Raw genomic sequence first — 18,411 nt, 5'->3', positions numbered from 1 at the left:
CCCCGGGATGCTCGGGGTGCGCGGGGGCACCGGGATGCGGTAGCGGGACACCGGGTGGGCGCTGCGCCGCGGCGCCGGGGGGCGCACGAAGCCTTCCCCGACCCCCCCACCTCGTCCCCTCAGGGATACCCGAGGTAAATCCCCCCCCCCCGAAGTGGGGGGGCCCCCTCCTCCTCCCCAGCCGCCCCCTTTGCGTGGAAATCGGGAAGGATTTGGGGGGGCAGCCAGCTTCCATACAGTCGCTTTATCGTACAGTAACGGCACCGGGACCGGCACCGAGCTTCCCCAGCTCTGCCCCACGGTGAAACGGGGAGACCCCCCCCAAAAAAAAAACATAAAAAAATGGGCAGGGGGCTCCCCACGCAGGAGACCACGGTAAAATCGTATCCCCAGCGATGGCACCGGGAGGGTTGCCGCGGATCTGGTGCCCCCCCGGTCCCTGCGCGCCGGTGTCGCCGTGCCGAGGGCACGTCCAGTGCTTCACTAAGGGAGCGTTGTAGCACCACGGGGAGGGGGCTCGGGCCCCCCCTCCCTACCATCTGGGGTGCCCTGCCCCAGCTTTGCCCCCCTCCCGCCTCGAGGAGCCGGCAGTATAAATAAGGGGGGGCCCCCGAGGGCAGGAGGGGACGGCGCTGCGGCGGCTCCGAGTCCTGAGAATGCCAGAGCAGAGCCTGGGGCACTGTCCCTGGCGCAGGGGGTGGCGGGGGGGGGGCACGGAGACCCCCGCCCGCCCGTGTCCGGGGGCCGGGCTCAGCCCACGAAGCAGACGGGGCCCAGCTCGAAGCCGAATTTCTGGTTGGCCTCTCCGAAATCGGCCACGGCCACGTCCATCAGCGGCAGCCGCTCGACGCGGGACGAGGACACCTCCAGCACCGTCCGCTCCTGGCCACGGCGTTCCTGCGGGGACGGGAGCGGGTCGAGGGGCTGGGAAACCCCCCCAAAAAAAAAAGAAAAACCAGCAAACGGGGTGCTGCGGGGCCTCAGGAGCCTCACCTGGCAGCCGTCGTGGAGGGCACGGATGGGGGCGGCCGGGTGGTCGTGGCCCAGCTCCTCGTCGTTGGCCCCGCGGAAGCGCAGGGCGCGGGCGAAGGAGGCGGCGCGGGCGTCGTACCAGGCGGCGGCGTGCTGGCACGTCAGGGTGAAATTCTGGCGGGCGCTGGAGCTCAGGAGGCGCAGGAAGGTGAGCTGGGGCACGGCCACCGGGTTCCCGTCCGCGTCCACGTAGGAGAACTGCGGGGATGGGGGTGGGGGGGGGGGACACGGCGCGGGGTTGAGGACCCCCGCGGGGTTGAGGTCCCCCGCGGGGGGGACCGTGCGCCCTCCCTCGAGGAGCCTCGTGCCCGTGGCTCCTACCTTCTTGCCCCTCCTGAAGGTGCTGTACCACGTCCCCGGCTTCTCCCTGTTCCAGGCAGCGAGACGGACCTGGGGGGGCGGGTGACAGAGGAGGCAAAACCTCGAACCCGCGGCCCCTCGGGGAAAAGCGAGCCCCGAAACGCCCCCCCTCCGCTTTCCCAGCTGGCGGAGAGGATTTTTGGACCCCCCCCCCATCCTCCCCTCTCGAACTCACGGCCTCGAATTTCTTCTCGGGGAAGAGGCAGGTCTCGCCGCCGGCCGTGAAGTTGCAGAAAACCCTGAAGGCGTCGCGGGAGCAGCCCTGGTTGGGGTCGATCCAGTACTCGCCTGGGGAGGAGGGCAAGAAGGACAGACGGACGGACAGACAGACGGACGGGGCCGGTCCAGCACCCCGCTTTTGTCACCCCCCCCCCCCCCGCCCTCCCGAGCCCTCACCGTCCTGCAGGTGGGGGTGGCAGAGCTGCAGCTCCTTGCAGACGCGCGCGGGGCTCTCGGGGGTGCCCAGGGGTCGCCGCAGCTGCTCGACCTCGGTGCGCAGGGAGCTGAGCGAGGCGTACACCTCCTCCAGCCCCTCGTAGTCCTGGGGGGGTCCCCGCTCGCCCCGAGCCCCCTGGGCTGCCCGCCGGTGCCTCCCGCTCCGGCTCGAGGGCAGCGGCTCGAGCAGCTCAGCCGGGCGGCCCTGGGGAGGGCAGGGAAAAAGGGGTGAGAGCGGGATGAGGGGGGGCTCAAGAGCAGAGCCCCCCCGTTGTCCCTGCGTCCAAAACGTCCCTTACCGGTGGTCCTGGGGGGCCTGGGGGCCCGGTGTCACCTCGGGGACCCAGAGCGCCCTGCAAAAGGATTCGGCCACGCGGTGCTCGCCCCCTGCTGCCACCCAGCTTTGGGGAGTGGGGGGGGGGTCCCATGGGAGCACACGATGGGAGCCCCCACCCTGTCCCCATCCCCGTCCCTCCCCAGCACTCACCGGGGAGCCTTTGGAGCCCTTCTGGCCCAAGGGACCCTGCGGGGAAGAGAAAAGAGGGGAGCGGCGGGGGCTGGGAGCAACCCTGGGCGTGCAGCTGCCCCTGACCCCCCCACGGGGCTCGTGCCCCCCCCTGCCCCTTTCCCATCCTGGGGACAAAGCCCCCAGGTCCTTTAGGGGAGTTAAAGGCAGGCAGGAGAGGCGCAGGAGGCTCAGGAGGAGGCTTGGAGCACCCCCAAAAGTGCAGGCAAATACTCACCGACAACCCGGGGGGGCCGGGGGGGCCGGTGGGGCCGATGGGGCCGGCCAAACCCTGCGGGGAGTCAGCATCAGCCCCGTGCTCGCCCTACCTGTGCCTCGTCTCCCCCCCCCCCCCCACGAGCTGCGCAGCTCCCCCTGAAGCTCGGGGGAGACCCCAAACACTCACGGGGTCTCCTTTGGGTCCTGGGGGGCCCTGGATGCCCGGGAGCCCCTGGTCTCCCTTCTCCCCCATCTCCCCCGGCGGTCCGATGAGCCCAATCAAACCGGCGTGGCCCTGGGGACAAAAGGGACGGTGAGGCAGCCACCTCCCCAAGGAGCAGCCCCCCAGCCCCCTCCCCCCAAAAAAAAACAAAAAAAAACCCGTCCCACCTTCTCTCCCTTGTGGCCGGGGTCTCCTTTGAGGCCGGGCAATCCCACGGGACCCTAAAAGAGGCAAAGTGGGGGGGGGGGGGGGGTCACGGTGCCCGCGCTGCGCCCGGCCGGGATGGCTACGGGATGGCCCTGCCTTACCAGGGGGCCCGGTGGTCCCGTTTGTCCCGGTGCCCCCAAGAGGCCTTGTTCGCCCTGGAAGAGATTTGGGGTGGGAGAGGGGCACGGGGGTGAGCCCCCCGCCCCCAAAAAATGCCCCTCCGAGCTGCCGTCGCCTCCAGTTGCAGCGGTGGGGGCCGAGGGGACGTCTCCAAGCCATGGTTTTGGGGCCGCATGGGAATGTCCCCACTGCCCCCGATGCCCCTGTCCCTGCTGACCCCATCCCCGCTGTCCCCATCCTTGTCGCCCATCTCCAATGCCCCTGTCCCCGCTGTCCCCATCCCTGTTGTCCCCATCCCTGTAGCTCATCCCCAATGTCCCCAACTGTCCCTATCCCCATTGTCCCCATCCCCATATCCCATTGCAATGCTCCTGGCCCTGCTGTCCCCATCCCCACTGTCCCCGTCCCCATATCCCATCCCCGATTCCCCTGTCCCCACTGTCCCCATCCCAATGCCCCTGTCCCCAACCCTGTAGCTCATTCCCAATGTCCCCACTGTCCCCATCCCCATTGTCCCATCCCTACTGTCCCCATCCCCATACCCCATCCCTGATTGCCCTGTCCCCGCTGTCCCCATCCCTGTAGCTCATCCCCAATGTCCCCACTGTCCCCATCCCAATGTCCCCATCCCAATGTTCCCATCCCCACTGTCCCCATCCCTGTAGCTCACCCCCACTGTCCCCATCCCAATGTCCCCTACCCCGATGCCCCTGTCCCCACTGTCCCCATCCCAATGTCCCCATCCCCGTTGTCCCCGTCCCTGCTGCCCCCATCCCTATAGCTCATCCCCACTGTCCCCACTGTCCCCATCCCTACTCTCCCCATCCCAATGTCCCCGTCCCCACTGTCCCCGTCCCCACTGTCCCCATCCCAGCTGCCCCCATCCCTGTAGCTCACCCCCACTGTCCCCACTGTCCCCATCCCAATGTCCCCCTCCCCGCTGTCCCCGTCCCCAGCACTCACCGCGGGGCCGGGGATCCCCCGCAGCCCTTCGGAGCCCGGTCTCCCCGGGGGTCCCTGCGCCCCCACGGGTCCCATCTTCCCGGGTGGCCCCTCGGTGCCAGGCTGCCCCTGGGGACACGGGGGGGGGGGACACGGGGAGCTGAGGCTGGCCCCACACCGCGTCCTGCCCTGGGCTGGCGGGGGCAGTGAGTTTTGGGGGGGGTCGGGGGGGGCCACCTACCTTGGCACCCTTCTCGCCCTGACGGCCCTCGCGCCCCACGGGTCCCACGGGTCCCTGAAAAAAGGGGGGGGGGCACCAGGAGCTGTGGCTGGCCCCATTTGCAGCCCCACTGTGCTGTGCCCCCCCCCCCAAAATCCTCCTGCTCATCCCCTACTCACCCTCCGCCCGGGGGGGCCCGGGGGGCCCGGTTCTCCTGATGCGCCCGGCGGACCCTAAAACAAAGCCGGGGAGGGGGGGGGGATTTTGGGGTGAAAATGGCCCCAAAGCGGGGACTGGGGGGGCGCACGGATGTGCAAGACCCCTGGGGAGGGGGGTTTAAGCCCCCCCCCTGCTGCCCCACTCACCGGCAGGCCGGGGTCCCCGCTGTCACCCTTCTCTCCAACAGCCCCATCCAGACCCTGCGACACGGGGCAGGGGGGAGCTTTTGTGCTGCCCCCCCCCCCCTCCCCGAGCCCCCTCCCCAAGGTTTTTGGGGTGCCTCGAGGAGGAGAGAACCGCGGTGTCCCCCCCACCCCCCCCAAGCCCGGGGTGGGGACATGGGGTGACATTGGGGCACGGTGTGGGGGGGTGGGGGGCAAACTCACCGGTGGGCCGGGGTCTCCGGGGGGGCCGGGATCCCCTGGGAAGCCGATGGGACCCTGGAAAAAAGGGGGGGGGAAATGGGGGGGGGCTGGGAGGGAGCCCCAGAGTTTGGGCCAGCGGGAAGGGGCACGGGTTCGGTGCTTGTGGGGTGGGGGGGGAGCTGGGGGCGTCTCGCTCCTCCCTTTACCAGGTTGCCTTTGGCTCCATCCTCTCCGGGGGGGCCTTTTTTGCCGGGGGGGCCGGCTGCCCCCGACGGCCCCGCGTCTCCCTTCTCCCCCACGTCTCCTTTCACACCCTGTAGAGGGAGGGGGAGCGATCAGAGCGGGAGGGGGGGGTTCGGGGCGTTTTGGGCAGGAAAACGTTCGCCGGGTTCTGCCCCCCCCCCCAAAAGGGACACCCCCCCTTTCTGCAATACTCACAGGGGGGCCAGGCTCTCCAGGGGCTCCGGGGTCTCCAGCTTCACCAGGCTCACCCTAAAAAGTGAGGAGAGAGACCCCCCTGGGCACAGGGAGGTGCACGTGGCCCCCCCCCAACCCCCTGGCTCCCCCCAGACCTCGAGACCCCCGTCGCCCCCCCCAGACCCAGCCACATCCTTACCTTTTCTCCCACGGCCCCCGGCTGTCCTACGCCGCCCGGCATTCCCTGGGGACCCTAAAAGCAAGAGGATTGTGGGGGGGGGGACACCCGTCGGCACCCCAAATTCCAGCCGAGCCCCCCCCCCCACGAGCTGCACTCACCTCGGCACCGCTGGGTCCCTGCGGCCCACGGGGTCCTGGCGCTCCGGGGGGTCCCTGGCGGGGAGGGGGGGGGGGCACAGAGCGGGGTCAGACCCCAAAGAGCCACAGGGGCTGCGTGGGGAGCTGGAGATGGGGGTGAGGGACTCGGAGGGGGGTCCGAATCCGGGGGGGGGGGTCCTCACCATGGGGCCAACGTCGCCGTTTTCGCCCTTTTCGCCCGGGGGGCCCGGCATGCCCTGTGGTGGAGCTGGGGTTAGCTGGGGGTCTCTCGTGTCCCTTGTCCCCAAACCGTGGTGTCCCCAACGACCCAGCAGGCTCCCCCCCCCCCCCCCAGCTGGGGGTCTCCTTACTTGCAGGCCGGGGGGGCCGCTCAGGCCGGGGTGACCCCGCGATCCCTCGTCTCCTTTCTGCCCAAACATCCCCTGCTGCCCGCGGCGCCCCGGCTCCCCATCAGCTCCCTGCCAAGAGAGGGGTCGGGGTCAGGCCCCCCGCAGACCCCAGTTTGGGGGGGTGGGGGGTCCGGGGGGGGGCAGCGGATGGAGCCGAGATGGGAAGCGGCGCGGGCAAGCGCTCGGTTGTGGGATCGGGGGAAGAAACGGGGTGGGAAGGGTCCCCCCAAAAAAAAAAACTCACCGCAGGGCCGGGGTGCCCAATGGGTCCCTGGATTCCTGGCGGTCCCGGAGGGCCCTGCGGGGACAGCAGCACCCCCGTGGGGTTCGGGGGGGGGCCCCAAAACCTTTCTCCCCTCGCTCCTCCCCACCTTGCCCCGTTCCTGGAGCTGCTCTGCCCCTCCGGGACCCCTCTGGGGGCAGAGCAGCCCCTCGGCACTCACCGCCTCGCCCTTGTCTCCTTTGCTGCCCTTCTGTCCGGGAAGCCCCATCTCGCCCTGGCCAGAGGGACACGGTGACAAGGTGACAAACTCCTGTGTGTCCCCCCCCCACTGCTGTCCCCCCCCCCCCATGTCACCCACACGCGAGCCGGGAGCGCTGGAGGCCAGGGAAAGCTGGCACGGCTGGGGAAGCAGGGCCAAGGAAAATCCCCCCCGCTCCTGGGGAAGCCACAAACCCATCGGGGGGGGTCCCCAGACCCCTGGACGCATCCCCGAGCCCCCCCCCAGGTGATATCAACAGCAAAATGTGGGAAAAATCAAAATAAAATTAAAAAAAATGCTGCTGGAGGGGCTGAGCTGCACCCCCCTCCCGTGACGACTCACCTTGTCTCCATCCTCTCCAGCGGGGCCGGGGGGGCCGGGGGGTCCCGGCAGCCCCAGGGGGCCCTGGATCCCGTCGTGCCCGGCCGGCCCCATGGGACCCCGCTCACCCTACGGGGAGGAAGAGGAAGGGATGAGGAAGAGGCCAGTTGGGCCCCCCCAGCTCATCCCGGAGCTGCCCCAAACCCCCCCGCCTCGCCCCCCTGCGCCCTGCGGCACCTACCGGGGACCCCTTCTCGCCCAGGGGGCCGGGGGGGCCCTGTGCACCCCCCCGGCCGGGCAAACCGATGCCTCCCGCGGCCCCCGTGGGGCCTCGCTCGCCGGGGGAACCCTGGGGAGAAAGGAGAGGCAGGGGTGGAGGGGGAGAGAAAGGCTCAGCAGCCTTCCTCCCCCCCCCAGTCACCCTCCTCCTCCTCCTCCCCAAATCCGCTCCCCGAATTGCGCACGAGGGAAACCCCAAAAACTTTGTACTCACCGTGGGGCCGGGGGGGCCGGGGGGCCCTTCGCCACCCTTCAGGCCGGGAGGACCCTACGGGAGGGCAGGGGGGGTTAGGAAGGAGCCCGCTCCCCCTCTCCCGGGGGGGCTGTTTTGGGTTGTGCCCCCCCCCCGGCGCAGCACTCACCGTCTCTCCGGGTGCCCCCCGTGCGCCGGGGAAGCCGTGGATGCCGGGGGGGCCGCTCTTCCCTGCAGCACCAGCCGGGCCGGGGTCTCCCTGCGGGGGGGGGGACAGGAGGAGCAGAGAGCTTTGCTCTGACCCCAAAGAGCCCGGGGAGAGCCCCCGAGACCCCCCCAGAGCTCACAAAGGGGGTGGGAGTGCGGCCCCCCCAGCCCTGCTCCTACCTTGGCTCCTTCTCGGCCAGCAGCTCCGGGCAGACCCTGCTCCCCGGGGGGGCCGGGGGGGCCTGGGTGCCCCCTCTCGCCCACCGGCCCCGTTTCGCCCAATTTTCCCTGCGGGTAGAAAACAGGGTGAGCATTTTTTTTTTTGGGGGGGGGTCTCTCCATCCATCCAAGCTCACTTCCACACCGAGCTCTGCTGATTTTCCCCCTCACCTGGGGTCCCACCACCCCCGTGGGGCCGGGGGGGCCGGTTTTGCCGTGAAATCCCTGCGGAGGAGAAAGGAAAAAAAAAGAAAAAAAAAAAAAATGGTTAAAATTGGGTTTCGCCTGCTGTCCCCTGGGGGGGCCGGGGGTTCGGGGTGGGGGGGGTCTCACCGGCTCGCCACGCTGCCCTGGGTGTCCCGGCAAGCCGTCCTTCCCGGGGGGGCCCTAGGTAGGAGCAGGGGGTTGTGGAGGGGAGGGCAGGGGGACACGCCAAAACCCCATTCCTCTCCCCACGCTGCCCCCCCCCCCCCAAAACTTACAGGGGGCCCTTTGGTGCCCGGGAAGCCGTGGGGACCCTGCGGACCTTGAGGGCCCTGTGGGAAGAAGGAAAAATTTTGGTGGTGGCGCTGGAGCTTCCCCCAAAAGCTCTGGTGCCCCCCCCCCCGTCGAGCCTGGCACCCCGTTACCCCCGTGCTCGGCCCCGTTCCTTTTTGGGGTGGCTTTTTAGGGGAGCACCCTGGGGCTGTGCAGCGTCTTTACCTTCTCCCCCACCACGCCGGGGGCCCCATCGTGGCCAGGATCTCCCTGGGGAGACAGAAAGAGGGTGGCAGCGAGGGGGGGGGACAGTGGGGACAAGGAGGACCCCAAAACCAAGCTCCTACCAACCTTTGGGCCGGGTTTCCCTGTAGGGCCGGGCAGCCCTCGCTCCCCCGGCAGGCCCTGTGGGGGGGCAAAGAGCAGGGTGAGGAGTTGTGGGGTTGGGAGGGGGACAGGGGACAAGAGGGGGGTGACACACGGCTGTCCCCAAAGCAGCTCCTGTAGGACGCAGATGGAAGTTTGGGGCTGGCTGCTGTGGGAAATGAGAGCCCCCCCCCCCGATCCTAAATGCCATGGGATGTGGGTGGGATGCAGGGCATGGGGTTGTGGGGTAGGGCAGGACCCAAAGATGGCCCCAGGATGGGTGCCGTGGGCCATAAATGGCTTTGGGATGGTCGCAACGGGGTTGAATTGCCCTTGAGGATGGCTGCTGTAGGGTAAAATCGGTCCCGGGGTGGTGGCTGTGGGGTACAGCCGGCCCCGTGATGGTTGTTGTGGGGTACAACCGGCCCCATGGTGGTCACTGTGGGATAAAACCGACCCCACAATGGTCACTGTGGGGTAAAACTGACCCCATAATGGTCCCTGTGGGATAAAAACGACCCCATAATGGTCACTGCGGGGTATAACCAGCCCCATGGTGGTCACTGTGGGATAAAACCGACCTCATGATGGTCACTGTGGGATAAAAACGACCCCACAATGGTCACTGTGGGATATAACCAGCCTCACTATGGTCATTGTGGGGTACAACCGGCCCCATAATGGTCTCTGTGGGGTAAAACCAGCCCCATGGTGGTCACTGTGGGATAAAACCGACCCCATGATGGTCTCTGTGGGGTATAACCGACCCCATAATGGTCACTGTGGGATAAAAACGACCCCACAATGGTCTCTGTGGGGTAAAACCAGCCCCATGGTGGTCACTGTGGGGTATAACCGACCCCACAATGGTCCCTGTGGGATATAACTGACCCCATAATGGTCCCTGTGGGGTACAACCAGCCTCCTTATGGTCCCTGTGGGGTACAACCACCCCCAGCAGGCTTCCCGACGGCACCCAGGGGTGCCCCCCATCAACAGCACCCAGGGGTGCCCCCCATCACCCCCAGCTCGGGGTGGGGGCCACGGCCGCTCACCGGGGGCCCTCGCTGTCCCGTCTGCCCGGCCTGGCCAGCCTTGCCCTGTGGGGAGAGACGAGGTGGGGGGGGGGACAGCAGCACACGGGGGGTGTCCCCCCCACCCCAGAAGGACGTGGGGGATGGGGAACGTCCCAATGGGGTGCTGTGGCGTGCTGTAGGGCACTCACCCTCTTCCCTTTCTCTCCCGCCAGCCCCACAGGACCCGGGAAGCCAGCGGATCCCTGAGGGCAGAGAGCACGGGTCACAACCCGGGGACACCTTGGGGACACCTTGGGGACACCCCAAATGCCACCCCCCCTTTGCTCACCTTAGGGCCCTGGCGGCCGGGGTAGCCTGGGAGGCCCGGCACCCCCAGTTTGCCCTATAAAGGAGAGAGCAGGGTTGAGGTGTGGGCTACGGGGGGGACATGGGGACACGGGGATGGGGACATGGGGACATGGGGACAGTTCTCACCTTCTCCCCCGCGGGGCCAGCGGCACCCGGCTCCCCCATGGGACCCGTTTGCCCCTTCAGCCCCTCGGGGCCGTCCTCGCCACGGGGTCCCAACGAGCCTTGGTCACCCTAAAGGCAAGGCAAAGGTGCAGGGAGCACGCTGCCAGCTGGTCCCCAGCTCCCCCTCCCCAAAATATCTCCCCCTCCCCAAATTATCTCCCCCTCCAGCTCCATCCCACTCCGTATGATCCCAAATCCTGCAGCCCTGTGGGGAGGAGCCCCCCCCCGGACCCCAGCACCCCGCTTACCCTGTCACCCTTGGGACCCATGTCGCCCTTGAAGCCAGGGAATCCATCTTCACCCTGAGGGGGGGGGGGCAGCAGGTTTTAAGGGGATGGGGCCGTGCGGATGGGGTCGCAGCGTGGGGCCGAGCCCCAAATCCCAATGCAGAGCTGTCTCCAGCCGCAGCCCTCACCCCCCCAACCCCAAGGCTACCCCAGGGCAGGGGCGAGTGCCCCCCAAAACCTGGGGCTACCACGGGACCAAGACCCCCCCACCCCGCTGACCCCCTCGCCACCCCACCCCTTACCTTCTCCCCTTTGCTGCCCTTCAGGCCCCGCACCCCAAAAGCTCCCTGCAGAGACAAAAAGGGGGCCGAGGGAGGACCCCAACCCCGGGGGACACCCCCCTGGGCCCCCCACCTCGTCCCTTAGCAGGGCCACGCAGCGCGTGGGGTGGGGGGGAGCTGAGCTTACCTTCACCCCACGGGGTCCCGGATAGCCGACGGGACCCGGGGCACCCATGGGACCCTGGGGACAGGCTGAACATCAGCAAGAAACCCACAGGGGAGACCCCACAGCCGTGCCTGGGACACGGGGTTGGGACCCGTCCCCTTACCTGGAGGCCCTTTTCTCCGGCCGGCCCTTCTCGGCCAGGGTGACCCTGCAGGGACACCCCAAAACTGAGCCCCAAGATGGGGAGGTGACAGCGGTGTCCCCGTTGTCCCCGCGGTGCCGGGGATCAGCCCGACCCCAAATCCCCTCGCCGCTACTCACCGGGGGCCCGTCGGCCCCAGCCACCCCTTGGATTCCCGGCTTCCCCGGAGGGCCCTGGGCGAGAGGAGGATGTGAGGGGGGGGGGACACGGTGGGACCACCCCCTCGTCCGTGCCAGCTCCAGACTCACCTTGTCCCCCGGCAGCCCAACGGGGCCCTGGGGGCCGGGCAGACCCTGTGAGAAAACAGTGGGGTGCTGAGAAGGGACCCCCAGCCCCGTGGGGACACCCCCTTGGCCCCCCCATCCCTTACCTGCGGACCGGGGTTTCCTTGCTGGCCCGGGGGGCCCGGCTCCCCTTGGATTCCCTGGGTGGGGGGCAGAGGAAATCCATCAGCACGGCCCCAAAAAAAAACCCTGCGGGCACCCTCCCGTGCCTCCCCACCCTTGGGGTTAATTTGGGGTGGGGGCTCCCAGCAGGGCACCCACCACGTTGCCCTTGGGTCCCGGCGCGCCGTCGATGCCGCTGGCACCCTGCGGGGGGGGGGGGAAGGAGGGAGCCTCAGGGCGCTGCACCCCAAAGCGACGCCCTGCAGAAAAAGCCCGGACGGACAGACGGGGACGGACAGACGGACGCTGCCCCTTACCGGTGGTCCCGGGGGGCCGGGGGAACCCCGGGAGCCGATGAGCCCCCGCATGCCCTAGGGCCAAGGAACGGAGGCGTTAGCAGGGGGCCAGAGCCCGAATCTCCCCTCCAAAAAGCTGCGGGGGGGCCAAAACCCCCCAAACGTGGCTGTCCTGGTTCTTCGTGCCCCCCAAAACCTCCTGGGGCTGGGGGACAACCGAGGCCAGCCCCCCCCCACGGATACTCACGGGTTCCCCCGGTTGTCCCCGCGGTCCCGGCAAGCCGTCGGAGCCCTGGGGGGGGACGGAGAGGAGCTGAGCGTGTCCTGCCCGCTCCACCAGGGCCTGATCCTTCCCCAGCCCCCCCCCAGGATCCTCACCCTGGCTCCTTTCTCCCCGGGGGTGCCCGCGGGTCCTGGCTTCCCCACGTCACCCTACGGGACGGAGAGGAGGTGAGGGGACACCGGGACGGGTGGCGGCAGGAGGGGACGCGGCGCGGTGGCACTTACCCTGTGGCCTTTCTCCCCCGGCAGCCCTGGCAAACCATCGAAGCCCCGGTCACCCTGCGGGGCACAAGATGAGCCCACGGCCCCCTCCCCAAAAAAAAAAAGGGGGCTGTGGGCGTCCTGGCACCCCAAGCACCTTGGGTCCGGTGTCCCCCGGGAGTCCCCTGGCACCGTCTGCTCCAGCGCGACCCTGCGAGAAGGGGGTGAGGAAGGGGCAAAAAGCTCCGTGCCCCCCCCCCCCAGGGGTGAGGGGGCAAGTTTGGGGGCGTGTGGCAGCAGGGTAAGGCGTTTTGGGGGGGGGGGGCTGCAATTAAAACCCACAGCGCTTACCCGTCTGCCCAGCTTCCCCGGTGGTCCCGGGGGTCCCTGCAGTCCCCGGGGACCCTGATGGAGAAGAGGAAGAGGAGTGAGAGGAGAGGAAGGCTTCCAACAGCCCCCCCCCCCCCCCCCAACCTTACGAGACTCACCCGCGGCCCCATGTCCCCTGCGTCCCCTTTCAGGCCCGGGTGTCCTGGCAGACCCTAAAAAAAAAACGGAGAGCGTGGAGCCCCCGCCACGGGGGGGTGCCCAAAGACCCCAGTGTGAGGTGGGCACCCCAAGGGGGTCCCGCAGCAGCCCCCACGCCAGCAGCACTCACCAGGGGACCCGGGCGGCCGGTGAGCCCCATGGGGCCGGGGGGGCCCTTCATGGCAAGCTGGGGAGGGAAAGGAGGAGAGGGGTGAGACGGGAGGGGGGAGGTTGAGCCGCGGGGGTGGGCGCGGGGGGGGTCCTGACCTTCGCCTGCTGCAGGATCGCCTGGGCTTGGGCTTCTTGGAAGGAGACGGTGGGGCCCTTGAGGGAGTCCCCCCCAAACTGGAACTGGGAGAGGAGCGGGGTGAGGGCAGGGGGGAGCCAGCAGCCCCCCCAGCCTCACATCCCAGCACCTACCGGCAGCATGATCATGGTCCCGGCGGGGCCGCGGATCCCATCGGCTCCTGGCAGCCCCGGCCGTCCCGCGGGGCCCTTTTTTTTTGGGGAGGGGGAATGGGGGGGTGCTCGTCACCGTCACGCCAGCAGAAGCCGAGCTGTCAGGTCAGGGCCTGCAGCTCCATCGCCCCGCACGCCCCGGCACGCAGCCGAAACGCCTGCGGCCCCACAGCCGGCCCCGTTGCGGGGCAGCTCTCCCTCCCCGTCTGCTCCATACCTGCTCTCCGGGGTCCCCGGGCAGCCCTGGGAGCCCCGGTGGTCCCAAAGGTCCCGTTTCCCCCTGCGGAGGACACGGAGGAGCGTTAATGCTTGGGCTTCTGCAAGCCCTCCCCGCAGCAGCACCCCCCCCTGCTCCTTACCGCAGGGCCCGGGGGTCCCGGCGGCCCCTCGAATCGCCGACCCTAAAAGAGAAAGGAGTGAGCACGGCGCGTCCCTGCGCCCCGTCCTGCAAGCCACCACCCACAGGTGACCCACAAGAGGGCTCTAAGTGTCCCCGGGGGGCCGTGCGCCCCCCTGCTCACCGGTTCCACGACGGCCGGCTCGCCCTTGTCCCCTTTCAGGCTGGGTTCCTGCGGGACGCAGCGCGGCGCCGGGGTCAGGGACCGCGGCCACGAGCTCGGGGCTGAGCTCCGAACCGCCTGCAGGACCCCCGGACCCCATACCGTGGCCCCAGCTCGTCCGGCCGTGCCTGGAGGGGGTCCCGGTCCTCGTCCCCAGCGTTACCTGGGGAGCCCGGATCACCGTCTCCTCCCGCTCGGCGGGGCCGAAGCGCTCCGGGCTCGCGGGGTCCCCGTCGTAGTAGTCCTCGTAGCCCGGTGGCTCCCCGCTGGCAACCCCAGCGGCTCCGTCCTCCCCGGATTCCAGCACGAGCTCCTCGCCAGCGTCCTGAGGGACAGGGTTTGATGCTGGGGATGCGCAGATTTTGGGGATCCCCTGCCCGCTGCTGCTCCCGGCCCCGGCGGTACCTCGAAGGGCTCGGTGAGGTTCAGGGCGACGCTCACGGTGGTGGCCAGGCTGGAGGTGACCGGTGGCGAGGAGCTGTCCTCCGAGGACGGCGGCGTCGGGGTGGGTGTGATGCCCTTGGGTGATGCGTGAAAGGGCACGGGGTGAGGATCTCAGCACTACAGCAAAGGGAGGCACTGGCCCGCGACCCTCACGGGGTCCCGCAGCGACACCGCGATTTTGGGGTGTCCCCAAAGCCGCAGCCCAGCTTCGGGACGCCGGAGCCGTTGGTCTCTTGGGTTTGGGGAGGGCGAGGCAGGGCTGGGCAGCCGGGGCTGCCGTTCCCTTGCACATCGGGGCCGTGCAGCCCCTGGCTCCGAGCAGCACCTGGAGCTCGGCCACCCCTCGCCGGGGCTCTCCCACCCGGCCAAGGCTGAGTCATCGGCAGGAGGGACCGCGGCCCTTGGCCAGCCTCCGGCCTCCAGCTGCAGCCCCGACCCACTTCCAGAGCCAAGGGAGGACGAAGGCGAAGAGGGGGCTGCCCCCAGGGGACCCCCAGCGGGTCCTGGGACCAGGCCAGGAGCCGTGGGGACGGCTCAGCCCCAGGTGCAATCGGCACCGGCGTCCCTGCAGGCGCGGGGAGGAGCCGGCACGGCCAGCGCCCTGCCAAAATCGCATCCAACAGACCCAAAGGTCTGGCTCCGCCGGGGCCAGCGCTGCCGGAGCCGGCCCGTTTTGCCCCAAATTGCACAAAGACGAGGCGGGGAAGCTGCTCTGGAGGCAAAGCACCGTGCCGAGGCACTGCCAGCTCGGAGACGCATCCGGGTCCCTCGGGCCACTCACACCGCTCCGTATTTAAACCAGATTCGGGGCTCGGCTGCTCACCCTCACTACCTGGCTGGCCACGGCGGAGGGCTCGGGGGCCTCGTGCTGCTCCTGCAGCTCCTTGTTCCTCCTCTTCTTGCCCTTGCCCTTGCGCTTGCCTTTCCCCTTGCCCTTCTTGCCCTTCCTACGCGGGGCGGCACTGGGCTCCGGGCCGCTCTGCAAGGGGCAACGCAGAGAAAAACGTGGGCATCGGGGGGTGTCGGCAGGAGGGGAGCACCCGAGGGTCCCCCCCCGAGCTTGGTCGGGTGCCCACCTCCTCCGGGAAGGGGGCCAGGAGCGGGTAGAGCAGGGGCTGGTGGCAGGCTGGCATGTAGAGCTGGCAGTAGGAGTGGGCGGCCGCAGGGTCCGGCACGATCAGCAGCTGCTGGATGTCACCCTGCGGCGAAGAAGGAGAGGGCGAAGGGGGTGGCAGCAGGGTGGTGGGGGGGAAATTGTTCTTTTTTTTTGTTGTTTTTTTTTTAATTCCCCCTCCCAAGACGCCCCGGATGCGTGCCCTGTCCCTGCACAGCTCGGGACAGCCAGCACGGACACCCCCTCGGCCCTGGCTTGCAGGCACAGGGGGGGGGCGAGCGGACAAAGGCAGCCTTGTCTGCTCCCTGGGGGGAAAAATAAGCGGGGGGGGGACAGCAGCTCCATCGCCTCGCTGCCTCAAAGCGTCCTCTTTGCCCGTGGCCCCTGACATTTGCAGCGGGAGGGAATGAGAGGAGGGGAACGGGGACAGGGAGCAGCCCCCAGCGGGAGCGACCCCCAAGGCGTCACCCCATTTTCCTGTGACAGCCGGGACGACGGCACGGGGATTTTTGGGGTGTGTGTGGGGGGGACCCTCACCTCGAACACCTCCTCATCCAGCAGGCGCGCCCCGAAAACCGTCACCCCCTCGGTGCTGACGACGGGCCGGGGTCCTCGCTCCAGCGGCAGCGTGGCGAGGAGGTGGCAGTCCACCAGCAGGGACACGTTGGTGCCCTCCACGGCCAGCGCCACGCGGTGCCACCTGCGGAGACGGGGCTGGTTTGGGGCGAAAAGGAGCAGAATCCGGCCTCCCCCCCGTGGCTCTGACGCTCACCTGCCGTCGGCCAGGTTCACCTTGCGGAAGACGGGGTAGCGCTCGGGGGCCGGGTGCCCGTCCTGGTCCTCGTAGAGGAAAACGGGCGAGCGCCCGACCTCCAGCCCCAGCTGCTGCACCCCGCGCTCGTCGTAGATGGAGAGCAGGAAAGCTTGGCCGCCGCGCCGGGCACGCACCGTGGCCAGGATGGAGAAATCCTCGGGGAAGGAGGAATCTGCAGCAGGGGTGGAACCGGGGGGGCCTTCAACCCGAGCCCTAGGGATGCTCGCGGTCCCCCCCAAAAAAAGAAAAAGGGTGGTGGTGGGAGGGGGGGGTACCGGGGAAGAGCTGGCGGGTGGGCGCGCTGAGCTGCGTGCGGTTGTCCACGCGGAAAGCCAAATCGGGGTCCTCGGTGCCGGGGCGCTGGGTGCAGATCCCGGCGGTGACGGCGACGCCGTCCCGGCCGTCCTTCATGCCCAGAGTGTGCAGCACGTCCACGGGCACGGCTGCGGGGCGAGAAGAGACCCCCCCCCACCCCCCCCGGAGGGTTATTAGGACCCCCCCCAACCCGAAAAGCCCCGAATCACCCTCGGCGGTGATTTTCGCCCCGCGTCCCCATCCCCCTGCCTGCGTCCTGCCAAAACGGGGCCGGTGCCAGGCAGCTGTGTGGGCCCAAGGTCCGGTCCGCGGCCGCCAGATTCCTCCGGCGCATTCCTCCGCCCCCGCGGCACGGGAGCACCCCAAGGGGCTGGAGACCCCCCCCCCCTTTTTTTTTTTTACCCTTTTACCCCCCCCCCCACGCGCGCACGCGCTCCCCCTGAGCGCCCCGTTTGGCTGGGCGACGAGGGGATCCCGCAGGGTTTAGGGCGTGCTGAGGGTTAATCCCGGCACGGCCAGGTGTGTGGGGACGGGGGGGGGACATAGGATTTGGGGTGGGAGGGGGTGAATGCAGCCACATCAGACAGCACCGGGCCCCCCGCCCCGGGGCGGCAGATGCACGGAGGAGCCTGTCCGGGCAAGCTGGGGAGGGGGAAGCGGGTGCAGGAGGTTGAGTGGGGGGGGGGAAAAATTCCTCCTGGGGCTCCCCACGCTGTGCCCCCCCCCCATCTGGGGCACCCTAAGTGACAGCGGGGACACGGCCGGGGCTGGGAACGGGCTGACCCCGCGGCGGCCGTGCCGAATCTCAGGCCCTCCTGACCCCGGCACATGGGGCTGGTTTCCTGCTCGTGCTCCCCGGGGAGGGCTCGTGGCGTGCCGGGACCCCCCCCCAGCAAGCCAGGACCCCCCCCAAAAACCACCACCACCACCACCCACCCCTTTCCCGGCACAGCGGTCGTGGGTGGCCCCAGACCCAGAAATGCCTGGCCTAGGTGTTTTGGGGTGGGGGCGTGGGAATGCTGAAGGTGAATCCCCGTTATTGCCACCAAAATGCCCCCCCCCACCCCGACAGCCCCCCCGAGTGACCCAGCTTCGTGTCCCACCTGCTCCAAGCCACGCACCGTGGAGGGGACACGGGTGCCTTTGGGGACACCAAGCCCTTGGGCTGCACGGGGGGGCCCTTAACCAGGGTGGGGGGCACCCCTTAATTGGGTGGGGGGGGGGCACCCTTAACCCTGGGGGCACGACCCCCACGCGGTGACCCCCCCACCCTCACCGCTCCCTCTCCCAGCCCAGGGGGACCCCCGCAGCCACCTCCGGGCGGGTGCCCCCCAAAAATGGGTGCTTGCCTGCCCCCCCCCCGGGGTAGGGGGGGGTGGGGGGGGGTGGGGGGGGACACCTCCCCCCCTCCCCACCCCTGTCCGTGGTGCTGAAGTCACCGAGCCCCCCCCCAGACCCCAAGAGGGGACCCCCACGCGTGCCCACGGCAGGGGGGTGCGCAGCACGGGACACGCGTGGGCGAGGGGAACCCCCCCCCCAAAATACCCCCCCCCGCCCCGTGGGGTACCTGCGGTGGCTGCTGGCAGCAGGGCGAGGAGGGCGAGGAGGGCGGCGGGGCGCGGGGGGGGCTCCATGCCCCCGGTACCGGAGCGCACAGCTCGGCCCTGCCGCCGCCGTGCTGAGCCCAGCGGGGCGGGAGGGGGGGGGGGGGGGGGGGGGGAAGCCCCGGCCCGCCCAAAGCCCCCGCCTCCAGCCCGGCCCAGCCCCCCGGGCGGAGCCCCCCCACCCCCCCCGGTTAATTTAACCCCCCCCCCCCGGTTCGGGAACACGGCCCCCAAAAAGAGGGGCTGGGGGGGAGAGACGCAAAATCCCATATGAGGAGGTTTGGGGGTGCAGAAGTGCCCCCCCATGGGGAGGTTTTGGGGTGCACTGCCCCCCCCCGGGGTGGATTTGGGGGTACAAGACCCCCCCCCCCAGGTAGGTTTAGAGGAGTATGACCCCCACCCCACTTCCAGCCCCACAAGCAGGTTTGGGGGCACACAAAACCCCA

At 69.4% G+C, this 18,411-nt stretch overlaps 1 protein-coding gene across 3 annotated transcripts; it reads right to left on the bottom strand.

The window, feature by feature from the left end:
* Positions 1-229: 229 nt before the first annotated feature.
* On the bottom strand, positions 230-18,033 carry COL5A3 (collagen type V alpha 3 chain). Of its 3 annotated transcripts, none has more exons than XM_084501672.1 (67): positions 17,929-18,033; positions 16,322-16,489; positions 16,005-16,218; positions 15,770-15,932; positions 15,195-15,317; positions 14,942-15,097; positions 14,080-14,193; positions 13,838-13,999; positions 13,636-13,683; positions 13,474-13,515; positions 13,332-13,394; positions 13,076-13,150; positions 12,923-13,006; positions 12,786-12,842; positions 12,616-12,669; positions 12,479-12,532; positions 12,285-12,338; positions 12,152-12,205; positions 12,023-12,076; positions 11,892-11,936; positions 11,666-11,719; positions 11,508-11,552; positions 11,333-11,386; positions 11,211-11,255; positions 11,082-11,135; positions 10,924-10,968; positions 10,782-10,835; positions 10,616-10,660; positions 10,335-10,388; positions 10,048-10,155; positions 9,902-9,955; positions 9,762-9,815; positions 9,592-9,636; positions 8,522-8,575; positions 8,396-8,440; positions 8,176-8,229; positions 8,027-8,080; positions 7,865-7,918; positions 7,655-7,762; positions 7,437-7,526; positions 7,289-7,342; positions 7,037-7,144; positions 6,817-6,924; positions 6,436-6,489; positions 6,237-6,290; positions 5,954-6,061; positions 5,786-5,839; positions 5,604-5,657; positions 5,464-5,517; positions 5,286-5,339; positions 5,054-5,161; positions 4,869-4,922; positions 4,629-4,682; positions 4,443-4,496; positions 4,285-4,338; positions 4,065-4,172; positions 3,083-3,136; positions 2,942-2,995; positions 2,739-2,846; positions 2,571-2,624; positions 2,315-2,350; positions 2,127-2,180; positions 1,789-2,032; positions 1,568-1,680; positions 1,354-1,422; positions 994-1,230; positions 230-897 (listed from the first exon to the last, which is right to left on the bottom strand). In XM_084501672.1, exons 1-67 carry the CDS (start codon positions 17,993-17,995, stop codon positions 751-753), a joined length of 5,325 nt encoding a protein of 1,774 aa, XP_084357798.1. In that variant the 5' UTR covers positions 17,996-18,033; the 3' UTR covers positions 230-750. The 3 variants fall into 3 exon arrangements, with proteins under 3 accessions (XP_084357798.1, XP_084357799.1, XP_084357800.1); XM_084501673.1 differs by having other exon boundaries at positions 14,951-15,097; XM_084501674.1 differs by lacking the exon at positions 10,616-10,660.
* Between the last annotated feature and the right edge of the window lie 378 nt (positions 18,034-18,411).

The sequence above is a fragment of the Aythya ferina genome (genome assembly GCF_964211825.1).
Source record: "Aythya ferina genome assembly, chromosome: 33".
NCBI lineage: Eukaryota > Metazoa > Chordata > Aves > Anseriformes > Anatidae > Aythya > Aythya ferina.
This window is presented reverse-complemented; position numbering and strand designations above follow the sequence as displayed.